General features: G+C 42.4%; 1 protein-coding gene and 1 non-coding gene across 4 annotated transcripts; one reads left to right on the top strand and one right to left on the bottom strand.

Moving 5' to 3' along the window:
• The first annotated feature begins 140 nt into the window (after positions 1 to 140).
• On the top strand, positions 141 to 15,697 carry LOC125011485 (homer protein homolog 3-like). 3 transcript variants are annotated; one of them, XM_047590734.1, is made up of 11 exons: positions 141 to 688; positions 851 to 893; positions 3,523 to 3,679; positions 5,453 to 5,584; positions 5,654 to 5,758; positions 6,347 to 6,355; positions 7,144 to 7,256; positions 10,298 to 10,454; positions 13,723 to 13,830; positions 13,956 to 14,036; positions 14,123 to 15,697. In XM_047590734.1, exons 2-11 carry the CDS (start codon positions 871 to 873, stop codon positions 14,306 to 14,308), a joined length of 1,071 nt encoding a protein of 356 aa, XP_047446690.1. In that variant the 5' UTR covers positions 141 to 688; positions 851 to 870; the 3' UTR covers positions 14,309 to 15,697. The 3 variants fall into 3 exon arrangements, with proteins under 3 accessions (XP_047446690.1, XP_047446689.1, XP_047446688.1); XM_047590732.1 differs by having other exon boundaries at positions 142 to 688; positions 7,123 to 7,256; XM_047590733.1 differs by lacking the exon at positions 6,347 to 6,355 and having other exon boundaries at positions 7,123 to 7,256.
• Positions 15,698 to 17,063: 1,366 nt separating this feature from the next.
• trnan-guu lies at positions 17,064 to 17,137 on the bottom strand. The gene has a single exon. It is a non-coding gene; the product is annotated as a tRNA-Asn (tRNA).
• Positions 17,138 to 17,698: the final 561 nt, after the last annotated feature.

Genomic DNA, 17,698 nt, shown 5'->3' with positions numbered 1-17,698 from the left:
GCATCAGCTGTAGGCCTAAATCTTTAAATTTTTCCAGGTCATGGATTTTCTCTCAGGGAGGGAATGCATTTAGCCTTAAACCTGGCAACCCCCCAAGCAGACCTATGAGGTCCGGTTTGCAGTACGCACACATGCAGGCTCATTGGCTGCAGCCGCGCAGGTTGACACAGTTTCCCTGCCTCACCGATCCACACAGCTGGAAGCTCGGACCCTGCGGAGCCAGCAGGTGGTACTCTACCGCCGGCTCTCTGACTGCGAGCAGCCGGGCAGCTGGATGAAGAGCTGGGAACTGGGGAGGAGAGCGGAAAGGTTGCTGCCACCGGCGCAAGACTCGAAAGAGAGGAGGGGGGACAACTGTGGTCGCTTTCTGCTCTTGACAACCCGGACAAAGATGCTCTCGGATCGGTCCGCGGTCACTCCAGTCCTCGAGGTCAGCGGCTCTGCCTCATCCGGGCTGTGACTCTCCGCTCGGTGGACGACTCCGGTGATCGGGACAGCTCGCAGGCTGCAGCAGGGGCTTGTGTGTGGCGCCCTGCGGTGAAACCGTTCCCCCCCTGGAGAATAAAGCAGGAAGGAAGAAAGCATCTGGAGGCTCAGACGGAAAGACAGAGGAGTCGGAGGCAGCGGCGGATCCAGCGAGGAAATATTATTAGATAACAGACTTTAGTAGGGTTTACACCGACATGGGGTAAGTCTCACTCTTCTCCCATGGCACGCCAAGTGAAAGAAAGAAAAACTGTAAAAACCCGAGGGAAACTACTCTGTGAACGTTGTGCTTCTTGTGAGTTATGTTTTCACCGCGAGAATATACTTGTTGGTTTAACAGCTTTAACCTTTTCATTCATTGTAGAAAAGAAGTCAGCTTTTAAGATGTATCCTCACCACAGAGAAAGGTAAGAACATTTTCTGTCTCTTTTCTTTCTTTCTTTTTTTTAAATTTTTTTACTTGTGACCTTCGGATGCCCAACACTCCAGCCTGAATCAAATAACTTAAGGTTTTAATTTGAAAGTTTCCTCTGTCTGAAAATAGCCAGTTAGAGTAGTGGTTTAAAGCTGTAGTCATGCTGCACAGATTCAAACAAGGTTCATCAGTCCTCTGTGCTGTGCAGCACATCTGGAGCGATGTTCTACCTTCTCTTTCTTGCACTAACACAGCATCTGCAGAACCTCTCCAGGATCTCTTCAGGCTTTATGAATCTCTTAAATTAAGGCAATCATCTCATAATGTTTTTTCCCGTGCGTGCCCCCGGGGTCAGTATATTATTTGGAACATAATTCGCAGTAATGACTGTGCTCAAGATGCTCTTATTGCGGTTGTACCAAAAGATTGGGGAATGAGCGGTGGTACAGAGGAGGGCAGGCGTTAGTGTGAGAAGCTGCTAATTTCTTTCACAGTATCAGAGATGTTCTAATCATCCATTTACCTCTTATTATTATTTCTCTCTTTCTTTTAGCACCAGCAAAACCGGAATGTTTCCACTAAATTGACGAAATAATAGAAAAGTCTTTGCGTTAATTCAGATGTTTAACATCTGTGTGTGTACAGGATGTAAATAGATGAGGGCGGCAGGAGAAACCAGATTAAGCAGATTATGGGTGTTGTAGATTGTGGGAGGAATTAGCGAGGTACATCTTTGGTCACTGTGCTTAGATGCTTAGAGACCCCCACTAAGTAGGACATGTCCATCTGCTGGGATGAAGGTCAAGTAACTGTTTGCGCTGCTGTGCAGTTAACAGCACACACACGCACGCACACACAGATTTGTGTCACCAGAATGTGTCTCAACTACTGTGTTCACACACAGGAAGCAGCACGTGTTGACACACACTTGCAGCCAGAGCTCCAGACTGTTTGACTACCGGTCGATCGGGTTCGGAGAGCTCCATTTTTCTCGGGTGGAGACCAGATATCCAAACACATCACCTCGGACGAGGTCAACACATGGCAGCGATGGGGACAATGGTTTATTTTTTGGGTGGACCCTCTGCCCTTTTTCATTGTCCTAACATCTGGACGTCCAAGGCAAATAAACCTCAGCTTCTCAGCTGACGACAGTAGTATCCTTTTGAGTTTCGGACGGCTGGGATAGAAAGAGCCGAGCAACAGGAAGACACGTTTCAGAATTGTCCCCTGCTTTGGCATTTTGTGCCTCAAAGAATGAGTAAGATGATAAGATAAGATAAGCCTTTATTCATCCGACAGTTGGGAAATTCTCATTGTTAATAGGAGCAGACACATTCGGCAATCACACAGGCACACAGTGCACACATGGGTGGACTAAAGAATAAAATAAAATAATTACCTTGTCTTAAAGCAAATGCTTAAATTACAAAACTTTATACCAGACCATCTTCACCAGTTGAATCATATCAGAAAAAAAACTGAAAGCCTCAGTCTTCAGTCTAAAAGGACAGTCCGCTCACCAGCATGCTGTCCCCGTCTAGATCAGTGCATCAGTAGTTGAGGAAGCTGAGCGGCAGATCCACTGATACCACCAGGATTACTCAGAGATGAGAAGAATGACATCACGTGCTGTTATCAGGCTGGAATGTGGCCGAAACGCTTCTGTTCATGTCAGTATCTCCAGTCAGTGCTAGAAATGTTGTGCAAGTCCACTAAACATTAACCCTAAACCCTCTAAACCGTGATAACCTGAGAAAGAAACACACACACACACACACACACACACACACACACACACACACACACACACACACACACACACACACACACACACACCCAGACCGTTACTGGATTTGTGTTTCACTAATAGGGTCAGATATAAATGTACAATGACTGGCCAAAATAATCCGGTTCTTCTGGGAATATCCACGGCAATTTACTACCCTGCACCAAAGTAGAAGTGTCCTGGTTTTTAGCATTTCATTCTTTAACTTGGCCCCTCTTTCTGCAAACACTGCTATGAGATGGGCGGCGGAGATTAGAGTGGAAGAACGTGGACGGAGTTAAAGAGACCTTCAGCGGCGTGGCTGCTCACGCCACATGGCAGTGACTTTGTTGCTTTGATATATTTACCTCGTATCCAGGATACATGTCTGCGCAGTCTGCCAGGAGCAGATCAGAGCGTGGAGGGTGAACGGCTCTGGAGAGGGTTTACAGAGCTCTAGTCCTCATCAGTTGCCAGCTAACCGTGTACAGTCGGCGAATGACGCAGGAAAAAGTGTGGGAGAAAGCCAAAGGATGATTCTACATCTGACCTTAGATGGCAGAGCGGCGGACAGACATGTCCCATTATGAAAATAAGCAAAAGAGAAAGGATTTTCAAGCCAAATAGTTTGATAATGGGCTTTAATGGAAGATGTTCTAAAGGTTTAAATGCTCATCTCAGGAGTAAAAATACATTTTAGCGTATGCAAAAAGCTTTCTCTTTTGTTTCTGTCTTGTTGTTTTCACTTCCTTCTAAAGCTAAAGGCCTTCCCAACGGGGAGGGATTTTCCCTTTGTATAGGAACATATTCTCACAGCTTCTCATCATCCTCATGCCTGTGTTCCCTCCTCCAGGGAGCAGCCGATCTTCAGCGCCCGGGCCCATGTTTTCCAGATTGACCCAACCACCAAGAGGAACTGGATACCTGCCAGCAAGCATGCCGTCACGGTGTCCTTCTTCTACGACGCTAACCGCAACGTGTACCGCATCATCAGCGTGGGCGGGACCAAGGTGAGAGCACAGAAAGTGGCGGTTAAAGACAAAATTGCGACGGTTACAAAACTTGTTTGTCTTTCCATAAGGAATCTATTAACGATCAAACACTTACTTACTGCAAAGACGCATTTTGCTGCTTGATTACAGTGATGCTGATGGGGTTGGCATCAAACTGGGCTTTGCAGCATTTGCAACAAAGGCACAGAGGACTAACAATTGACGACAAACAGCAGCTTCAAATTGATTTTCCTCTTCACCGACCACACTCCTACCACAAAGCCTGTACGGAGTGAATCTCGACAAATCAACAACCAGAGCCTCTATCTTTCGGGCCGGTGGATTTAGATTACGAGTAAAAGGCCACATCACCCGCGGGGGGGTGGGGAGAGTGGATGGGGGGGTTGGGGGGTCTATCTGATCTCTTCTTAGCACCTCTGGTGTGACCCACATTTCTGCCTACCCAGAAAGCACCGCGGGGCGGCAGTTGGTCGTTCAGCAGCCCAATCCTGCCAGGACCTGTGTCTGGCTCCACGGTAATCTTCACTGCTGCTGCTGCCACCGTCTAACATGTTATGTCAAACGTGTCACAGCAGAAACGCGGACAGTTGAGTTCATGTAATCATTTGTTGGACTGGCTGAGAGAAGAAGGAAAAAGCTTCTTCCTAAGCTGCCGTTGCCCTGCAATCCTGGGATTTTAAATCGGTTCCATTATCGTAACGCCGAAGATGACGTAAAGGGTTTATAAATAGGTCCGCTTGAATATTTTTTTTTTCCCTCATTTGTCAAGGGGGGGAAAGAGGTCGCTTCCCTCAGAATGAGGTGATGAACCTGGTGGATGAGCTGTGATTGTGCATTGGCTGCTTCTGTTTTGAATTTACTTTGGACAATGAGAAGCTTGTGACTGTCGGAGGTCTGTCTGTTCAACACGGGCATTTTCTGAAGCAGAATTATATCTCAACTGGCCTCGAACATCTGGAGGCCATTAACCGGCGTAAAGAGGCGCCGCTAATGTTACAACAGCCTTTTCTGCAAAAAATATGAAACATTTGATCAGTTTACAAGGTAACACTTTGTTCTGTAGTGACACAAGTGCACGAATAGAAGCATGATCTCCAAAGAGAAAGAGTCATGCAAGTGTCTCTTTGTGCTCCCCAGTAGTATGTAGGCACTAAATCACAGGTGTCAAACATACGGCCCGCAGGCCAAAACTGGCCTACTAGAGTGTCTAATCTGGTCCATTGGATGAATTTGTACAGGCTGCTACCACTAAATGGTAACAGCGGCAAGTTAACTTAACTGCCAGTTTGGTATTCACTGAATCGCAGTAAAAAGAAACTGTTTTATCAGTATGTGAGTCAACTAAAGGCAGTCTGTTCAATACTTGCATATTTCATTCAATTCCCAAACTCTCAAGCCCGTGGTGCCTTCAGGGGCATCAGGGTATCATTAAAGTCAGAGGGGACTATGAATTTCAAGAGCAGCCGTGCCTTTAATTTACACGGCACTGACATTTTTGGTTATTCATCCAGTTAACCTTAAAAAAAAAAACTTCAGCATCAGAAATGTCAAGCCTGATATTTATTACTTCTATATATACTTTTCTTTGCCAATGTCCAATCATTAAATGTATCAATAAAAATAAAAAAACTTGCAGCCTGTACAAAATACCCGCGTCTAAAGGAACGTGAAGGCTAATATAAAATAACACCAACATTTAGTTTGTTCTGGACATGTGCCTTTTCCCTGAAGCATCTGTAAGCGTGACCTTTGTCATCTCTGCATCTGTAGGCAATTATCAACTGCACCGTTACACCCAGCATGACATTTACTAAGACGTCCCAGAAGTTTGGTCAGTGGGCTGACAGCAGGGCCAACACTGTCTACGGTCTGGGGTTTGCCACAGAGCAGCAACTGCATCAGGTAAACTAAAGCACTTCAATCCCGAACTGTTCCAGAGCTGAACTGACTCGTCCTCTTTTTTAAAAAAAGTTTTCAGACAAGTTTAAGGAGGTGAAAGATGCAGCTCGTCTGGCGCGAGAAAAGTCGCAGGACAAAGAACTGGCCAACACTGCGCTCACTATCGCTGCTCCTCAGGTGAGCTCCGCCCTGCGAGAGCGGCTGTGATTGAATCAAAGGAGGGATGGAGAGAGGAGAGAGAAAAGCGAAAGAAACATGAGCTGGGTCACTTGTCTCGGAGGGAAGTGAAAGCGAGGAAAACTAGGGCGGTGGTAAAATTATCCTGTGCTGCTCAGCAGTACTACGCATTCACATCTTCTATCCTCGGCTACCCAGAATCCTCTGACTGAAACAGGGTAATGATGAAAATGTAGTCAGCTCAGAGGCTTTCTAATCAATAGAGAATAATCAGCCATCAGTTACATCTGCTTGGCCATGAGGAACATGCCAATTTCCTTTTTAATTCTACGGCTGAACAGATTCCAAGTGGTGTCCCTCACTCCACCTCTTTATCGATTTAACGAATACGTTGGAAAAGCCTGAGCTCCAGAAAATTGCCAAGTGCGTCAATTAATTGCACTTCCTAAGTGGCAGTGCACCGCATAACAGCTTTCTGCTAAGCAAGTCTGTGATTGTAATATTCTGAGAAGGTCATTATGTACTGCGTGCTTCACGATGACATGTTTTTTTTTGTCTGTTTCTCCACCTCATGGATCTCCTCTGTAGTTCTCACAGGTGAGTCTTTTCATGGTTTAACTTCAATAAATATGGATACAGATAGAACAAGCCCCTGTATTTTTAATGACTTTATATTTGCTCTGAATGAGCCTTCGTGTCGGCTAAGCTCTTATTTTATCATCCAAAGCAGACACAAAAGCTATTTTAGTGTTACTGCATACCGCATACACTCATCAGGCATAACATTACGACCACCCTCCTAATACTGTGTAGGTCTCCCTTATGCCTCCAGAGCAGTTGTGACTCATCAGAGAATGGACATGGTCCCTCTGAGGGTGTCCTGTGGTGTCTGGAAACAGGATGTTGTTATTGGGGGGCCTTTGGGTCCTAAGGGTTGAGGTTGAGGGGCCTCAGGAGGTTCCTGGTCTGGTCTAGGTCGGTGCTACATGTCACATCCACACAAATGCCAGGTCCAAAAGTTTCCCAGCAGAATATTGCATGGTCACAAGATGGTCAATGTCACTGCCGTCTCCTCTCAGCGGTCATAATGTTATGCCAGATTATTGAATCAGGCAGGCGAGTCCATCAAGACCGGAGAAAGCATAGAGCAAGTTCTTCTTATTTAAGTTCCGGTGTATAGCTTTACTTGAACACCGAGCAGTCGACACAATCTTTACCGGACGTGAACGGTATTTTCACTTTTAAAAGCCTTTCTCTTCATCCGCTCTCCTGTTTGACAGAATCCACTTAGTGTCAAGATTGTGTTTCATTATAATGCTGTCTGATTGTTATTATGAGAGTCCACTTACTGATGTGTTCCTCAGGACCTCTCGGATGAACTTCAGTCTCCACCGGTGATGTGTGTGAATGGCCCAGAGGACAAGCTCTTCCGTAGCCAGAGCGCCGACATCACCCTGGCTTCTGAGAAGGAGCGCATTAAAAAGATGCTCTCTGAAGGGTAAATGAGTTACGCACACACACGCGCACAGTCTGAAATGAAGCCCAGCAGGTCAGACACACATTATCCCTTTTCTGAATCCAGTTTCCTTTTCTCTTCAAACATTTAACTTCCTGTGATAAGAACACTATTGGGAAATATTATTTTTTTGTGTTGTCATTAAGAATCTGGTTTCGGTTTGGTAATTGTGTGTGTGTGTGTGTCCGTTACAAATGTTGCATGATCAATCCATAGTTTCTCTCCATCACATACAAGACATTCAGGTTGAAATTTCACTTCTCACCCCAGAGACAACAGTTTGATTTTGAAATAAATTGTAGCATGAGCTCGATTTCCTCAAAAGATGCCTGACATTTCAGCCAAACCTCATGGTCTTTCTCAGTGGATGGAGCTGCTCTGTTGCCATCGAGATTGTTCGACAATTTTCGTCACATGACCTAGTGTGGATGGTCACCTGACACTGGGTCTCCATGACAACTGAGCAAACTCCTAATGAAAACTTCAATCAATTTTTTCATAAACTGACCTTGTGCTAAGATTGATTTGGTTAAATGCACGAATTCTTTTACAGGAAAAATGCTTGTTTGCTTTCTTGCAGAGATTTTGATAAACTGATTGATTCTGCTGTCATGCCTGGTAGTTTTTTAGCTTAGCTTTGCATAAAGATTAGATATATAAGTACCTGGGTCTGCAGCTGGATCACAAACTGGACCGGGTCAGCTAAAATAGGCTCAGTATGCAAGAAAGATCAGAGCCGTCTCTCTTTCCTCAGGAGGCTAAGGTTGTTTAATATCTGCCACAAGCTGTTGGACATGTTTTACCGGACTATTGTTGCCAGCGCCCTCTTCTACGCTGTGTTGAACTGGGGAGACGGGCTCTGTGGTCAGGGCAGAGCTGGAGTCATACATCAGCAAGTGCAATGCAAAGTGTTGGATGCAGTGGTGTAAAGCACAAAGCCACTGGACTCTAGAGGAGAGGAGATGTTCTCTGGAGCAACCAGTCATGCGTCTCCATGATGGACCAATCTGGGTTTGGTAGTTACCAGGAGAACGGTACATCATTGAAAGCACTGTGCCAAGTGTTAAGTTTGGTGGAGGGGGGATTATGGTGTGGGGTTGTTTTTCAGGAGCTGGGCTTGATCCTTGATTTCCAGTGAAAGTAACTCTGAATGCTTCAGCATACCAAGAGATTTTGGACAATTCCATGTTCCCAACTTTGTGGGACCAGTTTGAGGATGGCCCCTTCCTGTTTAAAAGCATGGTCCATGAAGACTTGGATGAGTGGGTTTGGTGTGGAAGAACTTGACTGATCTGCACAGAGTCCTGACCTCAACCTGATAGAACGTCTTTAGGATGAATTAGATGAAGACTATGAGCCAGGTCTTCTTGTCCAACATCAGTGTCTAACCTCACAAATGGGCTTTTGGAAGTATGGTCAAAAATTGCCATAAACAGACCTAAACCTTGGGGGGAAAGCCTTCCCAGAAGAGATGAAGCTGTTTTATTAAACCCTACATCATAAACCCTGTGGCGTCATATTAAATCCTATGGATTAATAATGGGATATCACTTAAGTTCATATGCATTTAAATGCAGGTTAGCGAATACTTTTGCGTTGAATTTAACTTTATGAAGCTGTTGCACATCTCAAGTGATCCACTGGACTGTGCTTCTGGTTTCACTTGACCAGGTAAACCATTACCTGAGTATTAGCATGGTTTTCATTTCTGGAGTTAATTAAAGTTGGACATCACCGGATGTCTTGAACTCTCTAGAAAGCGAAGAGGCCACTGTCGAGGTGTTGACTCATGCATAACATCAAATAGAGCTTCGCCCCATTCAGTCCTTTGAGCCACCCACAATGCTTTTATACCCTACAGTCCAATTATTACGACAGAAAGCTGCTCTTGAATCGTTGCCATGGTAAACTGTTGCCAGGTGACAACCTCAAGCTTTTGAGATTTGGAAGGACAGAGTGAAGGCAAATGATCAAAGATGAGGAGAGAAAATGACTGATGTTGTCTACTGGCTGCAAACATGGACTGAGTTGTCTTATATGTTAGTGGAGTGTAGGTAGGTGTAGGTGCACCCATAAATTGTGTAGAGACTGGTTATATTAGTGTGTTTTACTGTGAATAGATAGAAGATAGATAAACGTGGAAGTGTCAGTGGGTTGGGTTCTGGCCTTTATTGTAATTATTTGTGACAGTCATCTTGGTCAGTTCCTTGTAATAAAAGATCTTAGGGTTCATGATACCCCTCCATTAGGACGTGCTTCAGCCTTTCAGCTTCGTCTTCTCAAAATCTAATGACTGTATCTTTGGTTTCTTTACAAGACCCGTGAAATGACCTTCACTGCAGGCTGCAGCCAGTCATATAGCCTCTTTAACTCCTCTGTAGTGGGTTTGTGATTGTGTTAACCAGGCCATCAGCGTTTCATCATGTTCCAAAGCCTTGGCAGCTGTACAGTTGGCTGCAACTATAGTATTCAGCCTGGTATTGCAATGCTTAGTGCAAGACGCCGTTCTAACAGTGAACTGAAGTGTTTTTAAATCAAGTGAACAAAAGACAATCATGTGATATTTTCATCTAAACTTGTTTAACACAACTGGTTCCCACTCTGTAAGTAAAGAGTTAGTTACCAGTGAAATCAAGTACTGTAGATTGTTGTAGAATCCAAACCTACAAAGTTTCTAACTGAAATATTGTGGTTTACAAAGACAAAGTTGACTCCACATAATGAAGTTGGTCACAAAAACACGTTGTTGTATCTCCTTAGCAAGAGATAAAAAATCATGTTGTTATTTTTTTCAAGGTGTCTTTTCAGCCTCTCTGTTAGTTAAGGTCTAATTGCTTCACTAATACTGAATGAAATAGTAGATGAGTTTGAAGTTTAAAGGCCTGGGATCCGGATCATTCTGTCTCATCAGCAGGATTGCATCAAGTTGTCGAGTGCTCATCCTTTCTGAACATTTTAAGCTCCTCTTGCCTTTGTAGTTCATACCACAGTGAGTTATGTTTATGTATGTTTGTGTCGTTTAGGTCTATTTGCGAGATGAACCTGGAGGCTGAGCTCTTCACTCTGCAGGACAGCAACTCCAAGTTGGTGGCTGCTTTGCATGAGGCTAATGCTAATGTGGAGCAGTGGAAGAAGCAGCTGTCAGCATATCAGGAGGAGACTGAAAGGCTCAGAGAGCAGGTGAGCCTCCACTGCTTTAACACTGACTCTCAGAGGGCAGGGAGAGGATGATCTGTTTTAGTGTACTCATCCTGAGCACTGACTCAGCCATTATCACATTATCAGCGGGAAAGAAATGTGTACATCATTCGATTTCATAAACTCCCACTTCTATGTTTACTAGTGATAAAATATAATGCTTTCAAATAACCATATAGGTTGTTTGGCCAGGGAGTTCCCTTTTAGGTGACTTTAAAAGCAAAAACGTTGCTGTGTACAGCATCTTTCGTATGTCGTTCATATGTGTGCATGATCTATAAATGTACTTTATGTATATATGATATATATATATATATATATATATATATATATATATATATATATATATATATATATATATATATATGATCCTGGATTTCTGGATAACGAGGAAACAGAACCCCCAAGATGGAGAGATTCACTGGTACATGAACACACTGTTAAACATAGAAGTACCATCACATTGTTTCTCTGACCGAAGGTCTGGTTATTAAAAGCTATAACCGGCCCAAAGAAGCATTAGAAGCTGCACCATGAGTCAAACACTGTACTAAGTAGTTGTTTTCTCTCGGAGCCCTCCACATACCCATACAGTGGGTCTGTATTAATCTGCAGCATAGAAGCCTATGGTTAAGGTCACACCTCATTATAGATTCTGGAGCTGTGTAGCTCCAGAAGAGACACGGCTAAATTAAAGCTTTCTACAAACAAGAACAAGGTGAGTCTGATGAGACTCAGCCCGTCACTCCGTTCTTCTTTTCAGCTATGACCACGATGCATGTCTCTCATTTCTGAGTGGGGTCGTGCTGGTTTTGGTTGGTCGCCTTTTCACTTAATTTCTTGGTTGAGAAAAAAAAAAAGGTCTGGCCGGTAAAACACTTCATCATTCTTTGACCTGACTTGTGTTGGAGTGTTTTTCCCTCCAAAGCTTTAATCAAGGTGTGGGTGAAGCGGTTCACTACGCGCACGGCAATGTCACTTTTGACCACATGGGAGTTCGCTCTAAACACCTTGAGCCTCAGGAGAGTTTTTCCACTTGAATTACTTTTCAGTTTCCAGTGGATGCAGATGTCTCTGCACTCTCTCTCCCCACTCATCAATAAAATGTATTTTCACCGTTACTGCTAACCGATTCCTCGGGGAACAACCTCGCCTCAGGCTGACAATTACAAACCTCTCTGATTCAATGCTTTAATGTCTTGATCCTTTTCCATTATAGTCCAGTCTTGCAGCATCGATCAATGCTCTTTAATTCTCTGGCACTCGTCTGGTATTTCAACAAGAAACACTTTTCTCTATTTTGATCCACGACAACAAATGAATTCATATAAAAGTGAGAGAAACCCTGTCTCCTTTGGACCAGGCTGGTTGCCTGTGTCTGAGGAAGGGGACCAGGTGGCTGAAAATGGTTCATGTCTCTGAGGGGGTGTGAGAGGGAGAGGGGTTTGTAGGACAGCAATATCCTACTTTCGATGTCCCAGTTAGGAAAAAATGAAAAATCACCAGAGGGAGCTGGCATCCACTCGCTTGTCTTTTTTTTTTTTTTTTTTCTTCTGCTGCTCCTCATAGTCTTAGCCATACACGGTTTAAAATAATCCATCCTGTCGAGAGGTGGTGGTGGTGGAGGAGGTGGAGGAGGAGGAGGGAGGGGTCTTTAGAGGTGTCCTTTGTGTGTTTTTTTTCTGAATCATTGGGAACAAATGACTATGCAGTGCGGATGTAAATCCTGATAGTGTCTCTTACTACAATCTAGGTCTTATGGATGAAGTAGCAATTTACAGGTTGAAGGTAAAAATGTGATTAAAAGAAAGTGAGGTTGATGTTTGTAAGAAACTGAATCCTGTTAAGAAATCAGCTGTTTGGCTTTGGTTACTGTCGAGTAGGTTTGTCTATAAAGGGCCAGGTTATTTTTAGTCTACTGGAGCTTTGTGCCCCACTTTGGTTCAGACTGCAATATTTTAATTGTCAACTGTTGACAATTGATTATTATTTATATAGATATTCCAGATGTTGATATAATCAGTTGTAATTCTTCCATCTAAAGCCTAATTTATGGTGCTGAACCAGGAACTTCAGCAGTACTCTGGGTTAGATGCTAATCAATCACAGCAGACATTTTGACTCATCACAGTACGGAAGCACATGGATTAATGATGTCTTTCTTATCTTAGGTGTACCAGTAATCCATGACAGTTCCTGTTTTCACATAGGACTCATGAGCCCGTGGTTACCACATGGGAACAAAGAACACAGAACACTGCTGCGAGGCAACTTTCAGCTTCTCTAACCCACAAAGGCTAACAAGTTAGCATGCTAATGACTGGGTGACTTACTTTCAGAAATGTTAAGGCATACTGATACTTAGGGAATGTCAACATTTTCCTTAAAGATGTTCCAAAATAACAGAGAAAATACTATTTGACTAAATTACAATAAATTATGTAACCATCCACTTCCTCCATTTCTGAAAACATTAGCAAACAGGTCACAACTTGTGACCTCCAAACATTTCCACTTACACGTGAACACAATAAATAAAAGTCTCCTAGTCAAGATGTGACAAGGGTCTATTAAATGTTAACAAGTCATCAAACTACATTGGATGAAATCAGACAATTAACATGATGATGTTAGCATTATCATTAGGGGCTTGTTAGCAAGCTGATTTTGGCATTTAACAAAAAGCCCTGCTGTGTTAGAGCTAGTGGTATGATTCTAGGCTATTAATTTATCTATTTTACTCTATTAACACAAAGGTTTACAGGAGTTTATATATATATGTATATATGTTCTACATCACATACAACATTATTAGTAGCAACATTTATGACCTCAGTCACTTTAAGTTTCAACACTGAAACTGAATAGAGACGTTTCTGTTTAACTATGTATAAAATTCCTGTTTGGGTCTTAATATTCAGGAACTTGTGCTAATGATGACAGTGTTAGTCCGAATTATTTTTTAATTTGAGAATGAAAGCTCTACTAGTGCTCGACGCTCTTCTTCTATACCATGTTTTCTGGCTCTCTTTCATTCATTTACACCACCTAATGGAGGAAAGATGGTTGGGGGTCACAGGGTCTGTGTACTCACATGGCTTTGCACCTTCGTGTGTGTGTTCATGAAGTTTTGACTTTGTTAGTGGCCGTGATACATGAAAAAGAATCCCAAATGGGACGAATGTGCAAAACTCTGTGTGTAACTCCTTTCTATGTACTAGACAATATTTAATTAATTGTGTAATTAAAGGTGGCGGAACTTGAGGCTCATGGGGGGCAAGGACCCAGTGACCTGCTGAAGGACGAGTTGACCCAGTCCTTGGAGGAACTGGAGGCCCTGCTGAAAGCCAAAGATGAGGTTAGATTATGTTTCCTTTGACCATCAGCCGTGTTCAACAAAGATGTTGAATGATTAAACTCTAGGATCAATATACAGATGCACGACATATTAAAATCAGACGGGTGTGCTCCATTCCTTTGCAGGAAATTCACATTTTGCAAAGCAAGAAAGCCGAGTACCATGCGATGGAACATGAGCGGGACGAAGCCATTCACAGATTACGGGTAGGAAACACGTTATTACAATGACCTGTTATGCTTTAATTATTAATTGGCACAATTAATCAATAAAAGCCTTCCTTTGAATGTAGGAGATGGAAATGCGAAATTCAGAGTTGGAGCGTCGGATCCAGAACACGGAGCAGAACCTGAATAACTCTCTGGAGGATCGGGATCGCATGGATACTGAGATCCAGAGGGCCATAGAAATTCTGGACATCAAGATCTTTGACCTTAACGACCTCCGCCAGAGCCTTGTTAAACTTATCGACAAATAGGAAGGAAGCAAAACGCAACCTGTGAGCGCAACGGAACGCATGGCGAGGCTAAATTTGCCATGGCAGCAAGCAGTACGGAAAACAAGATGGAGCTGGTCCCTGTCCTCTTCAAGCACAAGACCCACCTCAGCTGCACGATGGTCACTCCATGTCTGTGTTGCAGAAGCGGCTGTGCTGCATTCAACAACATATCCTGTAGGTTTTGGCCTTAGCAGCTGCATTCTCATGGTAGCGCTTGTCCCATCTAGCATTCAGTGCTTCATGTCGCTTTACAAGGGTAACATTCAATGCAATAACCAACTTTAAGGTAAGTGCTTAACAATGCCAGACATTATTATTAAGAACTGGTGCTTGTCGTTTTTTCATAAGTATGACTTTTGTACCCAAAATGGCGATGCTTTGTCAAAGTGGATGATACGAGGCCTTGTTTTTTCACCTTTACAACTAAATGCGGTGACGGAAAAGAAGAGAAATGGGAAATGCACAAAATAACGTCTTAGCGTTTTGCCTCTTATTAAAGCCTGCGTATAAAATAATTCCTGAATTAGCACTTAATAAGGTTTGATCTGTGCCGTGATAAGCTTGACGTCTTGTAGTTACCCTTCTGTAATGTAGCAGCTATAATGTTGTGGACGAACTTTAGTTGAATATTTCCACAGGAATAAGCAATGATACATATTTACAGTGAAACAGTATGCTAATAGTGTTTATAATTAAGATAATTCATGGATGCACAACTTGAAGAGTAGATCTGAATATTGACACCAAAGATCACTGAGTGAATAATAAGGTCTTTCAGGAGTTTGTTGAATCTTTATTTAAGCTTTTAGGAAAACGTTAGTAAGTTACAGTGAAGATTTAAGTACATGTTAATAAATATGATGTATTAAGCGATTAAATCTAGGATATGTAAGAGTTTTACAAATGCTATGAATCAGCTCTGCTACAGCTAAGATCATAGGAAATGAAACTGATGACTTAGTCTTACTGATACATTTGAGTGACATTTGGACTGGCGCAGTCCGAATGAATCACTCTGGGGTCATCTCTTATCAAACCACTTAATAACGTGTTTGTTTTTATTTGTGATGCATTCAAGGAAACTTAAGGGACATGTTTTGCCTTCGGTTAATTTTCGAGCATGTCACCTTTGGCTGCGGGTCGTGTTCCACAGGCCTCGAGAGCGCGGCTGTAACAAAGCAAATTAACTGAAAAACTACAGAATGTCTACTTTTTATCTCACAGACTGTAATATTGTTTGACATGCTCTCTAATGCTGTATGATTTTCTTTTCAAGCCTTACTGTTCTTGGAAGGTCATGTCGGCTCTGGTTCTCAGACTCAGAGCTGTGGTCATGGTGGTTTGGAAATAAAGGCAAAGTACAAGGTTGTTCTGCTGCTGTGTTTCTTCCCTCCTGTAGACCAGCTCGTTAATCAGTGATATTTTCCTTAAGTAGGAATACCACACTTTCAAAATTCAAGAAAATACAATTTACATATTTCAAAATAAGGTGCAATCACATCAGAAACCTATCGCAACTGATCTATCAATGTATGTAGTCTTAAAAAAGTAAGTTCAAATAGTAAATGGAAGTGTTATTAGCAAAATCTGCTTAAACGTAGTAAATGTGGTCTTCATTAGACACCAAAAGGTTTATATCATCATATTATTAATGATGCATTAACATTTAAGATGATATTAAATATTGTAGCTGAGGCTGAGCTAATTTTACTTATTTTATAAGTTCAGCTCAACTGGCTTTATTTACTGTATAGCAAGTTGGTGCATTTCATGTTATTCATTGCAATCTAATGCAAAGTAACTCTTGCTATCGGTTAAATGTGCGGTATATTATTTCCCCTCAACACATAGTAGAAAGTAGCATTAAATTAAAACACTTAAATAAAGTACAAGTACTATATTTCATAAAATGTAAAGTGAAAGTTGGAAATGTTTAAGTAAAATACAAGCACATCAGATATTTTATGTGTGTATAAATTCATCTTTAGGAGTAATCTTCATTGACGGCTACTGGTCGCCACCTCTCTGAGCATGAGTTAATTCTCTCTAAAGTAAGCCTGTGCCTGGTTTGCATACTATACATACTTGCAGCAGACCATCTTCTCACAGTTTTACTTTCGAGCCAGCTGTTTCAGAGATGGCTCAATGGTGCCCCCTCTCTGACCCAGGACAAGGTGGAGAGAAGACCGATGAAGAAGAGAATCTGACAAAAACTAAGAAACTGAATAATCATGACATCTCAGCAGTAACATGAATTACAATGCCACTGTGGTAGTTTAACACACCTTTCTGGATGTTACAGTCTGACACGGCATTTTCCAGCAAAGATGAGCTCTGGAGGGATACACTACAAAAATGCAGAAAAGAAAGAAGAAAATTAGTCACTGTTACATATGTGAGGTGCAAAAGTAAGTAAAGTATTTGGTCACCCCTTTGTGTAGCACGAACACTAAATGAGAATACTGCTATGAGTGACTTTTAGAAGAAAAAAACAAATAAAAGATGTATTCGGAAATTGGGTTACACAAAGTCAAAACTTGCCTTTACTAACTAACTTTACCATTCACTCGTAGGTTGTCAAAATAAGTAATCGATGAGCCCATTTCTCATACCGACCATCAAGGTAATCCTGGCCCCAACGACACGTCGGCATTTAATGGGGTTAGGCCCTGTGTAAATAGCAGGCGCAAAATACTAAATGAAAAACAACAGCACACATAAAGTCAAAAACCATCGTCCCTGGGTGGGCTCGAACCACCAACCTTTCGGTTAACAGCCGAACGCGCTAACCGATTGCGCCACAGAGACAACGTTATACAATTTTCCTATAGATCAAATAATAATGCTGAATTCGCGACGTATTGTTACCATTGTAGTTTTGTTGAGTCCAGTTATTTGATGAACCGCTATCAAAGCTACAAGAACAGAACAAATTATAGGTTGGGCCTATAGGTTGGGCCAGCGCCTCTAGCTAATGAATACACTATCTTTTAACTAGCTTTTAACTCACCTCTAAGGTGAATTGACCTACTTAACCAGCACATTTCTTATTATTTGCGATATTTACTCACTATTTAATCAAATAAGCCTTGTTGTATTACCTGCACGGCGTGATTTTTAAAACATTGACGGTGTAGTCACGCAGCCCTCAAGTGTTGGGTTGATAGCAGCCACCAGAGGGCGATATGGTACTACAGAGTCTCAGTGATGACAAGCGACGAAGACGCTAAACGCACACATTTTAAAAACAAAATGAAACCACTTGAGTAAAGGTGATGAAAACATGCAGTACTTTTATCATCCCATCTGACTATATGTCTGTGGCGAATAATTAACTGTACCGTAATTACTGTACAAACTGTAATCATA

The sequence above is a fragment of the Mugil cephalus genome, chromosome 7, assembly GCF_022458985.1.
Source record: "Mugil cephalus isolate CIBA_MC_2020 chromosome 7, CIBA_Mcephalus_1.1, whole genome shotgun sequence".
Lineage (NCBI taxonomy): Eukaryota > Metazoa > Chordata > Actinopteri > Mugiliformes > Mugilidae > Mugil > Mugil cephalus.
Note: the sequence above shows the minus strand (reverse complement) of the source record. Positions and strands in the feature narration are given on the sequence as shown.

Coding starts and splice junctions, on each gene's coding strand:
- LOC125011485 (XM_047590732.1), top strand. CDS start 871: ATGTATCCTCACCACAGAGAAAG. Junction 7,257..10,297: donor AAAAAGATGCTCTCTGAAGG/GTAAATGAGTTA, acceptor TGTGTCGTTTAG/GTCTATTTGCGAGATGAACC. Junction 10,455..13,722: donor CTGAAAGGCTCAGAGAGCAG/GTGAGCCTCCAC, acceptor GTGTAATTAAAG/GTGGCGGAACTTGAGGCTCA.